The sequence below is a fragment of the Dipodomys spectabilis genome, unplaced genomic scaffold, assembly GCF_019054845.1.
Source record: "Dipodomys spectabilis isolate Male_0828 unplaced genomic scaffold, ASM1905484v1 ptg000438l, whole genome shotgun sequence".
NCBI lineage: Eukaryota > Metazoa > Chordata > Mammalia > Rodentia > Heteromyidae > Dipodomys > Dipodomys spectabilis.
The window spans coordinates 90,893-105,136 of NW_024871115.1; the positions used below are offsets into that span (position 1 = coordinate 90,893).

General features: G+C 44.6%; 1 protein-coding gene and 1 pseudogene across 1 annotated transcript in view; one reads left to right on the forward strand and one right to left on the reverse strand.

Moving 5' to 3' along the window:
- Positions 1–1,060: 1,060 nt before the first annotated feature.
- LOC122097897 lies at positions 1,061–1,464 on the reverse strand (annotated as a pseudogene).
- Positions 1,465–5,939: 4,475 nt separating this feature from the next.
- The window catches only part of LOC122097898 (probable low-specificity L-threonine aldolase 2), a 47,991-nt gene continuing 39,686 nt past the window's right edge, over positions 5,940–14,244 (forward strand). The window contains exon 1 of the mRNA XM_042668479.1: positions 5,940–5,963. Coding sequence (XP_042524413.1) covers positions 5,940–5,963 — 24 coding nt within the window. The remainder of the gene's footprint in view (positions 5,964–14,244) is intronic.

The window sequence follows — 14,244 nt, forward strand, 5'->3', positions numbered from 1 at the left end:
TGAACTGGAGCTGAAACCTTTTTACTGATGTCTTACAAATATAAAACACTGGCTAGCCACACTCAATGGTCTAGACCTATACTCAGTGCATGATGGCAGTTGGCTAGGGGTGGAGTGTTCGCTTTTCATCTGAATCGGTGACTGGCTCTTCTGTCTTTGAGGGCTGGAACAAAGAGTGCCACATCCACAGAAAGCTACCTTTTAGCCCTGGGTTCTGGAAGTATACCCTGGCTGCTAAAGTTTTGCTGCTACATTCTTTTTTTTTTTGGTCCGGTTGTGGGGCCTGAACTCTGGGCCTGAGCACTGTCCCTCAGCCCTTCAGCTCAAGGCTAGTGCTCTACCACTTGAGCCACAGCGCCACTTCCGGCTTTTTTCTTTTTGCTTATGTGGTGCTGAGGAATTGAACCCAGGGCCTCAGGCATGCAAGGCAAGCGCTCTACCACTGAGCCAACTTCCCAGCCCCTGCTGCTACATTCTTGCATCTCCTTGCTTAGATGATTTTGGGAAAGACAGATCCAAGTGGTGGGGCTGTTGTCTCCAGACTTCAATCCTTTTGGGTGACATCACTAAGTAGATTTGAATGATGTGGAAACTTCAGATCTTGTTCTTAAATGCAATTGTATTACTGATTATGTCCTGATAAACACAGAGGGCCTACTCTATACATTTGAAGAACAAGATTTCCCTGATTGCAGGTCTCATTTGTATTATGGGACTAAAATAGTAGGCATGTGAACAGCCACTAGTGAGTAATTCGGGTTTCTTACAGGCAGACGGGGACATGACAACTCACAGGTGTTAGGCGAGTGCATGGAGACAGGAAGATTATAGCAAGCTTGTGGAGTGGGAGTCAAACCTTATTTTGCCATTCTCACAGCGAGCTGTGTATCTGTGGCAAAAATCCTGGAGTGAATATTCAAACACAAAAATAAGCATTCTGCTGCTGAATGGTATTTTACTAGCTTAATAATTTGGGCTTGCCCTTGGCATTGAGAAGCTTGAGCACTAGTCACGAGATTTTCGTTCACAAGTGGAGAACTTTTATTTTTAAAAAATGAATTTAGAGAAAGGGCTTCTCTGGGCCTGCAGTGTCAGTAGGCTTCTCTTCACGGGTGATGGGAATGGTGTGTCCAGGGCCAGAGGTCTGTTTCCTTGGCCCATTCAGAGTGAGGATCCCATCAGAGGGACAGGGTCATTGCCGTCGTCGTCGTCGGGGGTGGGATGAGAGGGTCCATTTCAGCTGGGATCCAGTATTTCATGTAGCTCCGTGGAGATAAAGCCAGGCCCCTCCTTGTCCCGAAGGCTTTTGGATGGGGGGTGGAGTCATGAGATGGCAAAGTCTCCTGCCTGGCGTTCTTCATGCTTGCCAGGTACCACAATCACATCTCCTAGCACCTTGATCTTGAGTTTCTCTGGAGAAAACTCCTTTCCATCCAGCTTGACAGAGAACCTATCTTTCTCCATGGTATCTACTCAGTTGGGAATGTTCTGCTGGTATTGCTTGTTCTTCCTGAAAGCTCCATCCTGGAAAAATGCAAAGGAACCAAAACATATCTGACTAGGCTCAACATATTGCTGAACTGGACTCTTAATTCCAAGGCCACATCCTTCCTATGAAAGGTAACAAGCTGGAGGAAGGGGGCTTCTAGGGGGCCACCTCCATTTGCACCACTGGGCAGAATTCGCAGCAAGAAGAGTAAGGAGGTGAACAGACTGAAGCAGATATGGAAGGGGAAGGGCCTTTGCAATGCCTTGAGCCTTCCATCCTGTTTGTTCATACTCTTAACTGTCCTTGCTAGTGTAAAAACTTGCTCTCTATCTCTGAGGCTTACATCCAACTTCAATACTCACCTTCAGTTTCCAATGAAAATCTGATTCTTCACACTTAAAAACCCAGACCACTCAAACAGCCAAATCCCAGGAAATCATCTTGGCTCATAATGAACTCGCTGTTTGTCTGGCAACTACACTTCACTGGATTGTAGTCGTTAAGTGGAGAAATGCTTATCCTGCTTGCCTTCTTGTTTTACAATTATCCAGAACCCTCCAGTCTTATCTACAGAAATTTTGGGAAACACTATCTTGATCTTGGGAATGCCTTGGTAATTTGGGAGACTGACATCATTGAGAATGATGTTTCCCTCATTTTGAGGCTAGCCATCAGGAAGGCTGTGTCCACATTCTGGGCTCAGGCTAGAAGGAGTTGGTTGTCATGGTGGACAGGAAAGGCAGCCCTGGTGATTGCTTTTGAAACACTGTGCCATAGTATTTTCAGGACACCATCATGGGGGTAGGCAACAGGTAGGCCACACTATTGGTGTCAGGACCTATTGTTTCATTGAATTTGTCCTGTACAATTAATATTTCATATGGCAGTTGTCACCAAAGCTAAGTTCTGTGATTTCATGGGCATCTCCGAATTCAGACTCTAAGCTGTGTAATCCTGACCTGGATCTGCCTTAAGTACTTCTCTCCTGCCTGTATTCTTTCCAGTAATATAGCAGACAAGCTCTGCCAAAGGCTAAGCATTTGGTGGATTCAGAATCTAAGCTTCAGTGTGTTTCCCACCAACTGGACAGACAACTGTAAGTGATGGAAAGTTGCACCTAAGTAGGTACTGCCTAGACAAAAGCCATCTTGCTTCTGGAGCCAAAAGTGTTCAAGAATCAGAATTTCATTGGAAACCGAAGATGGGTAGTGTTTAATGCTTGAGATTTGATCATAATACCAGGGAGGTTCAGGATGTTGATAGGCTTCAGCTCGCATGATAGTGAATACGGGCAGATGATCAGAAAGGATAGGCTCTCTCAGAAAATGCCTACAAATGGACTACAGGATTTTGGACACGGAATACTATGTCTCTACAGACTTGGAATTATTGAAGGAAGAGCTGGTGAATCTAGGGAAGCTGACTTGGAGGCCAGATATTGATTGCTGTATTTGAGCAAGTGATATGTTTTGTCCTAAAATGGGACACTGGGTATGAGGAATGAGACTGAACCCATGAGGCCCATCTCTGGTCAAGCAGTTTCTGTGGAGACAAATGGATTTAGGCCTTGTTAAGGTCTGGGTTTTCTGTGCTTGCTGTCCTGCAGTGTTCTTCCTGTCATCTTGAGCTGGAAAACAGGTTTTATGTCCATTCTCTTCTGATTAGAAAGGGTAGGCCGCTGCATACCTTGGGAATGGAAGAGGCCAAGCTGGAAACGAGACTCGTTATCTACAAAACTGTTTCTCCATAACATAGTATCTAGACCTTCATAGGATCTAGGAAATAGCTGGGTGGTTTGGGAGATTGCTGATATCATTGGAGCATAATCACCCCTAAATCCATCAAAGCTGAAAGCCAACCCACTTGTGTGTTATTGTTCTTCTGATTTGTCTGATAAATTTTTGCCTCCTTTTTGTACTCAGAAGTAGAGGCAAGAATCCAGAGAATGTGGCTGGATACTTTAACTCCTTATTTTCCCCCGACTTTTTAACTAGAGATAAATTGGGGGTAACTTTCTGGAGTTATTTAGTATTTTCCTTTCACTTTCTTCATGATGGGAGATATGGCTACTATTTTTGCTGTAGGGCACTTAGGAGTTTGTACGAAACTTCTTACCTGCAGATGTGAAACTACTTACCTAATGATGTGGCTCTTCTGACCTCATGTTAGGCAACCTTTGTCCATTTGGGATGATATATTGAGTGGCAACTTGCTATAGCATTTTCAGGATTGCAAAGATGGCTTGCATGATTCTAAGATCAGGACCCAGGAATACCTTAGTTATCCCACAGGGAACAAGTTTTCTCACCCTTTGCACAGAAGTTGCCTTCAATAACAATGATGGGTTCTTGGGACTACTGAGGAATAGACTCTGACTTCATACTGTAAAGTTGTTTCCTATGCTGGTCTGCTTATTTTCAAAGGAAATGCATGTAGTATATGGAAACTAAGCAGAACAAAGTGTATTTGGCAGAACCACAGGGTGGCACTATGGGAGCTGACATCTGGTCAAGTGGAGTAGGTTCCCCAGGTTGTTTGCAAGACGTTGAAATGTGGCTGCTCTGGAAAGTGGGAAATAGACACCTTCACACTGTTACCTTCATATATGTATGAACTATGGAAAGTAGCATTGCTCAGCAGAGGACAGGTGTTGAGCAAATTTAGCAGGAATTTAGCTGAGTCATCTCTGGGATGCTGCAGTCCCTAAGGTAGCAATTGTCTTTTTTTTTTTCTTCAATAACTTATTGTCATAAAGTAAAATGAACAGAATAAGCAACTTCATCAGGAAGTGGCCATTTCTATAGAACCATCCAGGAAACAAGGATTCCCTCTTGTTCCTCCCAGGCTGAATCCACTCCAGATTCCTTTGTTGAGACCATTGTTCCTAGCATTGAAACTAGAAAGCAGAGGAAACTGTCCTCTTTTCTTTATCCTTGGGGATTGGCATGGGGTTTGTGACCATTCTAGAAGGTACAGTGTCCTAAAGAGCACACTCACGTTCATTTCCAAGGGACCACAGGAAATGACATGGACTATTGACATGCACAAACCTACATTGTCTAATCTCCCTTGAAAAGGGATATATATTCCTCTGTGATTGCCCAGTTAGCACTGGGTGCAAGGTTGTAGAATTGGCACTCATTACAGCTCTTAAAGGAGTGCAGATCTGGACCTTAGGGTCTGGCTGTATGTCCCTCAGGATCTGCTTCAAGCTCACAGAAACCTGAGAAAATCTCTCCTTTTTTACTTCACACCGATACAGACATGGGTGGTCATAAATCTCCAGAAGGGTTGGATACAACCCTTGGCTTAACCGGCTTAGTCTGGCTGTGTGGCTCGGCAGGTTCTGCAGGGAGGCCCTGGAGATGCGGTTCCCATAGAAACTGAACAAACTGAGCTGGGAGCACTGGCTTAGGGTGGGCAGGATGGCAGAGAACTGGGCCTCAGTGACCCCACAGTGCTCTAAAGCCAGGGTCTCCAGGGTGCCAGCCACTTCCTCCAGCAGAGCTCGGAGGAGCTCAGGACTGAAGTGATCCATGCATGCCCTGCTGAGATGCCACTGCTTGAGCTGACTGGTGCAGGGACACTGGGACAGATACCTCAAGTCTGCACCATTCAGTGGGCATGAGCTCAAAGTCATCAAGGGCTTCAGAGTCCTGAACACCTTAGGCAGCTCTCCATAAAGGAAGACATGTGTATGAAGTTGGGAGATTTTTGTGCTGCAGTAGTTGGATGAAGAAGGAATCGAATCCAGAAGTATGATGTTTGCACTCATTTTGGAGAGAGAGAGGATGGAGAGGTTTGTCCAGATTAAGGACCATGTTTTCCATTGTTAATCCCACAAATCGCCCATGTCCATCTCCAGGATGGAGTCCAGATGAAGCACACTCAGAATGCTTTGTATTTTAGAGGTGCAGTTTGACAGACTCTGCAGCTTCTTGGAGCATAGCTGAACTTGGACTTTTCTTGTCTTGACCCACCGGAGCAAGTGGGCTAGGACAGACACAACCCCGTATCGTCTTTGACAACATCTATGAATATCCCAAAGAGCGGCTCCCCCATTTCTGTACACTGAACTACTGCTTGTTGGGGCCATCGCTGAGCAGGCTAGAGACCCCACTATGTATCCTGAGGTCCAGATGGCCAGGGACATATTCCACAGATCTATCACCTGCTTTTTGCATTTACTGGGCCACACTCTCTGCTCAAGCAGCCTATCGAGCCCCTCCAAGGTGACTTGTAAGATCTCCAGGTCAGTCTGCCATCATGTGCCCCAGGGGGAGGCAGGCAAAGGGCCAGGTCTGCACCCTGGCCTTCAGTACCTCCATATGTCTCTGACAACCACTGCCCCTGAACAAGGTAGAAAAGAGATCCAAGGTTAGGACATCCAGAGCAGAGATGGCCAAGGCCCGGTCCTCTTAGCAGGCTCTGCTACAGTGTGGGCGGGGACATGGTGGTCAATGTGGTGGACCAGGTAAGAGAGGCTTTCGGAAGGCAGCAGGCTCAGGCAGTGACTTGCCAGGATTCCAGCAGTTACCTCTTGTCTGTCTGTCTGGCATACAATCTGAAAGATGGGTGGTAGTACATGTGAACCTGTGCATCTTACAAAGACTTCAGGGTGTTTCTCACTTGTTTATTGTCATCTAGAGTGTAAGAACTGATACTTGAGAGAGAGAGTGATTCATGATCATGAAGCAGGAGGCAGGGGGCTGTCTTGTGCACTCTTGACAATACTCCCCAACTGACGAGAAAAAATTTCTGCCATTACCATAACTTGAGAACCATTTTGATTTTACTTGAGCTCAGCTCCCACTAGTGCCTGATAGTCTTGTTTTTCCATGGTGTCATTATGGATGGAGTACTAAAAGCTTGTGTATTTTTTCTCAAAGTTGAAAGGAAGATATTTTAGAGAATACAACTCTAGAAATTTCGCCCCAGAAAGAATCCATTCCTCAATTTTTAGAAGCTAGGCCAGGTAGATCATTTACATAGCAAGATGGCAAGACTGTACTGGAGTCTTGTCATCAAACTCACAGCTCAGGGTTGAAATAATACTCGGGCACATCTCCATGTCTTACTCTTGGATCTGACTTTGACTGACCTTTTGGTCCTCTTGGGACTCACTCTGGGTCTTGATTAGGATGACACTAGTGGGTCTGTTGTCTGCATTGGCCTAGATAGCTATGGATGACATGAAGGGTATCCTTGAACTGTTTTCCTTGTGCTTTGAGAAGGCCTCTTGTACTCAAATGGCCCCAAATAGTCTGTTAGTTGAATGTCAACAACCAACTATGTATCCTATTTGAAACTGTTTCTAATACAAGACCTATAGATCAGCTCTGCTTCTTAGCTGATAGCAAAAGAGGACATTTTTAGCATTTCTGTGTTCTTTAGAGAACAGCATTTCTGGGGGACAGAGTCAGTGATAGTCCCTTCATCCTCTAGCTCTTTGGTTAGGGATATTACTGGGACTAAAAGGTATTTTAATACCACATGTAATATCAAGCCATCTGTAGGCTTTAGGGTCCAAGTAGGCTGGTGGTTGTACAGTATATCTGTTCAAGTAGCCTCTTGGTAGGGTTGGTACTTCACACCTTCAGCGCTCTCTCTGCTACAGAGAATAGCAGAAGCTCTAAGAATTGACTTCATGGTTCAGTGAAATGAAGATTGATAAGATAGTGGGGTGTTAGAAATTGAGCAAGCCTCTATTCTGTGCTGTTTGCTCCTGGGTATAAAGTTCATCAGGAAGTCAGAGGATTGCCAGGTTTGAGGTTGCTACGACACATCTCTCCTGGTGAGTGGACAGGGTGTGTTGTGTCTTACACAACACAGCAACTCTATGGTGATCCTTGGTGGCAGTGGCCGGATGACTCAGGGATTCAAGTAGCTGGAGAGATGGGAAGAAGCCAGATGCATCTTCAGACGTGAAATGTCTCCCCACAGGCTCCCATGTTATATATTTGGTTCCAGGGTGGTGGTGCTCTCTTGGGAATTCTGGACAGTTTAGGTGGTGTGGGAAATAGGTGGCTGGGGGGTTGGACCCTTTGTTTCTTGACGGCCACGATGTGAGTTGCTCTGTTTTCCCATGCCATCCTGACCCTTAAGTGCTAGTGGAGGTTTTATATCTATTGGGTACGTTGGTCCCAGGTATGAAGACTTTCCATGAGGTTCAAGTAGCTCACTTGATCCTTAGTGATGCTCTCATAACCTCCACACGTGTTGGGCAGTATAGCTATATGGTAGCACTTCAGTTGAGGCCTGCAGCCTACGCTCAGAATCGATAAGATAGCAGTCATGTGAAATCAGCAGAGATAACTCCTGACACAGAAAGGATATGGCCCAGTGCTGTTTTTGATGCTGACCTGAATGCAGGAAAACGTTTTCGTTGTCACTTACAAGTGGAGGCTGAGACCAGTTGGTACAGGCCTTTTAACTGCCTATGTACATTCCTTTGAAGGCAGAAATGCATGGTATAGGAAGGGATTTTAGGGGGAAGTTTTGAGGAGATGAGCTAAAGATGCTTTATCGCTTTTCTTCTGGGTACCAACAGTTGAGTTGGTTCTTGTTCATCTTCCAGCTCCTGGAGAAACTGCAAAATGTATGATATTCTCTCCTGAAAGAAGATTCTTGTCTAAGCTCAATACTATTGATGTTAAAAAGTAGGTCACGTCTTTGTAGGGTTGTGCTGTGTACTGTAGGAGTATCGGCATCCCAGACTGAATGCTATTAGCATCCATCTGTGGAGGCTGTGGCCACTGATGCATTCGTGCATGGTGCAGACTGGGGTGGATTGCCAGTGGAAGCCAGCAATGTTCTTGCCTTTCGTAGCATTTCTTCCAAAGGACAGACAGTAGGAAAAGGCTAGATGATGGAATAAGTTTTCTATTGATTCCAGAAACTGGCCAGTTTGGTCTCTTTTATTTGTTGTTGGAAGCCATATGTTTCCCAAGAGAACAGGATCTCGAGCTTCTTGCATTTTTCCTTAAAACTCTAGTAATTCTTTCTCTACTATTGTGTTTTGGAAGCTCCTTAACCTGTTTTTCAAACAATTTGGAGTTTAAATGATATCTTCATGTTTCTTTACTCAGTACGGATTTAGAATTGGGATTCATTTCCTCATAGAGGCTGCTGTCATGTCCTAGCTGGTCTGAGTAAATGCAGCATGGGAGAAATACACGTGTCTTGTGCTGTAATTTGGTTATCTTAAGCGACAGACTCTGCTTTCTAGCTGTTGCAGAGACAATAGCCATCCTGGGCTAGTGGCTGACCACCCCCAGGAACTTGATAGATCATCTCTGAGGACAGTTGTACAATTTTTTTCTTTCAACATTGGTCACAGTCTAGCCATTCCTAGCAGAATGATAGAAGTTCCTATTCTTAGTCCATACTTGCCTGGATGCTTTTGCTCATGGAAGAAGGCTTACTGAGAATAGAAAACGAATGTTGGGAAACATGGTAGTTGGGTATTCCTACCCATAGAGATGTGTTCTAAGCCAAGGGTAGATCAGATGTACTGAAATGTCCCAGAGGCTATTCAGTGTGAGGTGAGTGTAGAGGAGGGGGATATGACCTTATTAAAATAGGTCAAAGAGCTGCCTGGTCACTGGGCAGATGATTCAAGTGTTTGAAGAGCTAAGGAGAAGAAATCTTTAGTTGTCTTTGGATCACTTGGGCCTGACATGAGCCGATGAATCATTGCTCAGTGCAACGTGAATGATTGTTGGCAAGTTCATGATAAGATAAAATTGTTGGAAAGAAGTTGGTGATCATAGCACAGGTGTGGTCGTAGAATGCTCTAAATGGAACCGTGACAAATGTTCTGCTTTCCCATCCCTTTTCTCTCTGTCTCTCAAGTGTCACCAGTCACCACTCCATCTGAGAGTACTCTAGTGCTAGGTTGCATAACGTTCAGGTAGATAACCCCCACACAGTTAAAATAAGGGCCTACTTGTTTCTCACACCTAATAGGAACCATGATCAAAACATGAATTCTGTGATTGTTGCAGTTGATCAATGTCTACTCCCTGACAAATGGAGAATAGTTGTCAGCTTGTGGAATACTTGGGATTCAAATATCCAGCCATCTCTCTGCGTTTTCCTTTATTCCCTCACACCGTGTCCCTCCATGAATATAGGACTACTAACTTTATTTTAAAAAGCCTAGGTGACATCTCATAGGTTTTGACCTCTGTTAAGAGACTTAGCTGGATCTAGAACCAAAGGATTCAGAGATATGGAATCATTCTGTGATGATGGCAGAGCACGGGAGTGGCCCCTATCACCAAGCAGCTGGTATAGAAAGCAATCAGCTTACTCTGACAGTGGAGGGGGCAGGTATGTGACTGGAGACTTTCAGCTCAAAATGCTTGCTTTAGGGCAAGTAGTGGGGTGTTGGGACTTCGAACCTGATCTTCTTATCTTCCCTGATCCGTGGGGGACTTGAATTACTTATTCTGACATTTAAAGGTAACTTCTACCATGAGCTTTCAAGACAGGAGCTTTCAGAAGGTGGTAGTTGTGTCTGTAAGTGCAAATTTTGGGCAGACCCTTTGTTAGTATGCCTGGGCTTTGGGAAGGTAGGGTATTAATGCACTTGAAGTACATCTGACTGCAGTCTGGATTCAGATAATCCTTACCTGAGCTCTGCAGTGAGTTAGCGATCACTTGTTTATGATGGGATTTGTCTTGTGAACCAGACAATGGCCTGTTGAATGTGAGGGGTGATGGACTTGGACTCTGTACTCACCAGGAGAGACCTCTGTGCTTTTACATGTGCAACATGACTGGTTTTGAGCTTCAGACACTGGTTCCTTTTCTATGTCTTCATGGCCAGTATAGCTTGAGCTCTATTTCCAACAGCTATGGCTCTTGGTGGGCTTGTGTGTAGGGTAGACTTGAGGTGTTTGCAGGTGATTCTGAACCCCAGAACAAAGATCAGTTATATATAACTCCAAGGAGGCATCGAGACTGCCCTTCAGAGTAGGAGATACTTGTAGGAGATATGTATCTCAGTTCCCATAGTGAGGTCCTGGGGACCTCATCTAGCATAAAAACATTGCAGGCCTGAACTTGGGGGGGAAGAGAGCATGATGGACATAGATAAGATACCACTCTGTGGTCACCATCATCAGCATGCCTAGCAGGAAATGGAAAACACAACATGTTTAGTATACCTCAGTCTGTACCCAGATTCTCCAGGTTATAGGCCATGGCAGAGAGGAAACAGTGAATAGCGGGTGCTTGTCTCTAGACGAAGGCTTCTACAGGGGCTCCCTTGTGAACTGCTTTACTGTGCAGAGTTGTTAGAAATATTCAAGCACTAACTTTTTTTTTGCCCCTGTATGATGCCAGAGTCTTGAAATGAGCATGCTTATCTGTGTCAAAACTGCAAACTAGCTCACAAGTATTTAAGTTCTTGAATGACTTTGAGCTGGAAGATTCTTCATTGTTACAGATGCCCCTGGCATGATGGGAAGTTCCAAAGTCCCCCTTCACTATGGCACTGTGTTTGTCGGAATCCCCCGCCTCCCCAGCATGAAGTGGGAAATTTTCTTCTCACGTGGTTATATTTTTACTGGCTTGCAAATTATAGCCAGGCCGATAATACTACCTATAGGTTTCCCAAGGAATACCTGTTTGGTATTTTTATCTCATGGTGCCTTCACTAAATGGGTGCTTGAAACGTGTGCAACTTTCCCCCCATGATCTGAGGCAGGAAAATAGAAATTTTGAAGAGTCGTTAGTTCAATACCTCCACAAAAAGTTACTTCTGTAACTTATGGAAATGTCCCCTAAATTAGGGCACTGGGAGTTTACTTTGTGTTCCCCTTCAGACCAATATTGCTCATGGCTGATGTGATGAAAATGTTCTCATGTCTCCACTGTATGTGTCACACATTCTGGATGTCTTACAGCAAGGGTATAGATGGTGTCCCACGGGAAATGATCTAGGTAATTCCCATTCTGCTTGTATTGTCAGGTGCACGCTGAGTGAGAAAAGTGTATCCCCATGATACTTTGCTATGTCTGAATCTATGTCTGAATCTTTGGTGGGTGACCAAAGGAAATTGACTTGCTACAGGCCTCACATGGCCGAATTATAGGCCTTATTATCCTCATGTGGATTTGGGCTGGGGGCTCATTCAAAATTACTTGATGGGGTTTCAGGGGTCCTTGGGAAGGCATGGGCTGGGACTCTTTGGAGGTAAATGTGGAATCTCTCCACCAGCATTACAGGCAGGTCTTCAGGAAAGACTTGTCTCTGCTTTTCAGGCCCCTCAACTGATTGAATTGGGCCCCTCAATGCTAAAATGATCTTTCCAAAAAATCAACTGATAGATGACACTGATCACTTCTCCAGGTACTAATCCACCGTAGACCAGTGTTTGGTTAGAGTTTGGGAACTGTATCCACAACCAACAAATAAAATTGGTCATCATGGAAATACAGTGATCTCTTTTCTGGAGAACCTAGTTTCTGAAGGGAAGACAGATCTGTTTTACGGTGTGACTCTTCTGTATAGCTGCATTTCGAACTCTCCAGTTATTTAGTTACCAGGACACTGTGACCAGAGCAGAAGTTAAAAATCCCAGTAGGTCTCTGACCTCTCTAGCAGCATCTCAGAATACTTGAACAGAATGAACTAGCTTCTGGTATCTAGGTGTGTGTACAGTGTATATTTCCAGTTGTCCTGTGAATTATCCCGTATTGCTATAGCCAATGCCATTTCTGGAGGCATCTATGGATCTAGACCTATAGATGATACAGTAAAGTTTCAGTGGTAGATATTTAACTTATCTAGCATACTGTTGGGCATCTTTACTTTTTTATATGATTAGTAGTTGTCTAGCTCTTAGGTGGTTAATGTTATATGGCCTTGGTAGTTACCATGTGAGTAATTTCAGAACCAAGGAAGTAGGTTCTGTGCCTCCCTAGTGATCATATCTGGTTTGTATACTTCAGCCAGTCTTCTGTACCTTGCACATGTCTCTGGTCTACAGAAGTTAGCTGTTAACTGTAGGCAGACCATTAAGAGTTCTGGAATCACCTCTTCAAAGATGAAGACTGACCAGGGGTGAACCCTGGGCATGTGTGAAGATAGATCCAAGCACCAGCTTGGCCCAGGGATGAATCTTTCCTTCCCATTGCAATTATTTTTGGAGTACTGGTGAAATGCAATGGGTTTAAACATTCTGCTCAACTAATGTGGGGTTTCTTGCTGGTCTCCTGTACCTGTGCCTGACCTCTTGCCAGAGTGGGAAGTTCTCTAGTCACTTCCCTCTGGGAGATACAGCTAGTCATTCTCAGTGCAAAACCTAGGTGAGCTGTGTTAGGCCTTGGTGACATGGACTTCTTTCTGGGCGAATCCTATTCTTCTGTGTGTCTCCAGGAAATGTTGGCTTGAAAAGTATTTTTGTAATCTTACCCATGGCCATTCTGTGTCCTGCTGGTTCCACTCCTGAGATAGAAACAGAGTGAGGCTTGCTGGATCTATTTCCTATCCTTTTAGGAATGTCTATAAGGTGAATTGCAGTTTCCTGGCCAAATATGAAGCAGTAATTGCAGGCTAGCTTTGATAAGTACTGATTGATGTTGCTGATTATTAGGGCATACTGTTCAATTTGTTGTGCTCCCAGTAGGCAGAGGAAACAACTTGAACTATCCAAGAATGCACTAGTGACCTTCTCTTCGGTATCAAAAGACAGGAGTAGGCCCAGAGAGGCCGGTCTGTATTCAGGCAGTCTGTAGACATGGGTGGTGTCTATAGATGGTCTCATATCTGATTTTACTTAAGGTGTGGTCTTGCTGTTATTGGCATCATAGAACCTTCTCTCTGTCCAAAAATACCTTCTAGATGAGATTCTTATCCCATGACTGAAGAATAGACCACTGTAGCTGGAGGAAGTGTGTGCGTGGGGGGGGGGGGGGGGGGGGTAGATGCATGCCTAAGCTGGCTGTGATGTCAGCTTCTAGGGATAGGTCATGTAGATGTTAAAATGTGGGCCATTTGATACATTCCTTTTCAGTGGTAGGGCTGGGAGAGGCCCAGGGCCTGCTAGGGTGACATAGCCTGGGTGGGATCTGTGTCTTAAGTGCTTGTAGATCTCTCTGAAAGAATGAAGATCTCTTCTGTCTCAGGATGGTTGGTATACTCTACTCTGTCCCTGGAAGGGTGACTTGTATGGTGGTTTCGTCTTCCAAATACCTAGATTATACATAAACAGTGTACACCATAAGCTATGAGGGAGGAGATGTCTACTAAGAATAAATATCTACCACAGCATTGAAAAACACTTCTCCTGGTTTGAAGGTCAGATGCAATCGCCATTCCAGTGAGAGGCAGTTGAATGATCTCAGTGTGGTACCTTATGGAGAGTTTGGAGTCTGTGTCATTTGCTGACAGGACCAGAGTGGGAAGTCTGAGTATGGACTCATTGGGTGCCCAAATGCAAAGCTGTCTGAGTGCTAGGCAAGTCGTCACCCTGTCTACTTGACAGTAAGTACGTCCCAGGTTCTGGCCTTGGCACACCCTACTTTAAGTTACGATAATCCCGTAATTCCCTCTGTCTCTTCAGACTTACTTGTGTTTCATCTTCTAGGCTCTGACAAGCCAGCCAATCCAATGGCTATTAGTATACATGATTGACTATCCTTATGTTAGACTGTTTCTCTTAACAAAAGATGAAGTATATCTTTGCTCATTGGGTGGACTTTGAATAACTGTTTTGGGTGCCTTCTAAAAAGCCACAATATCA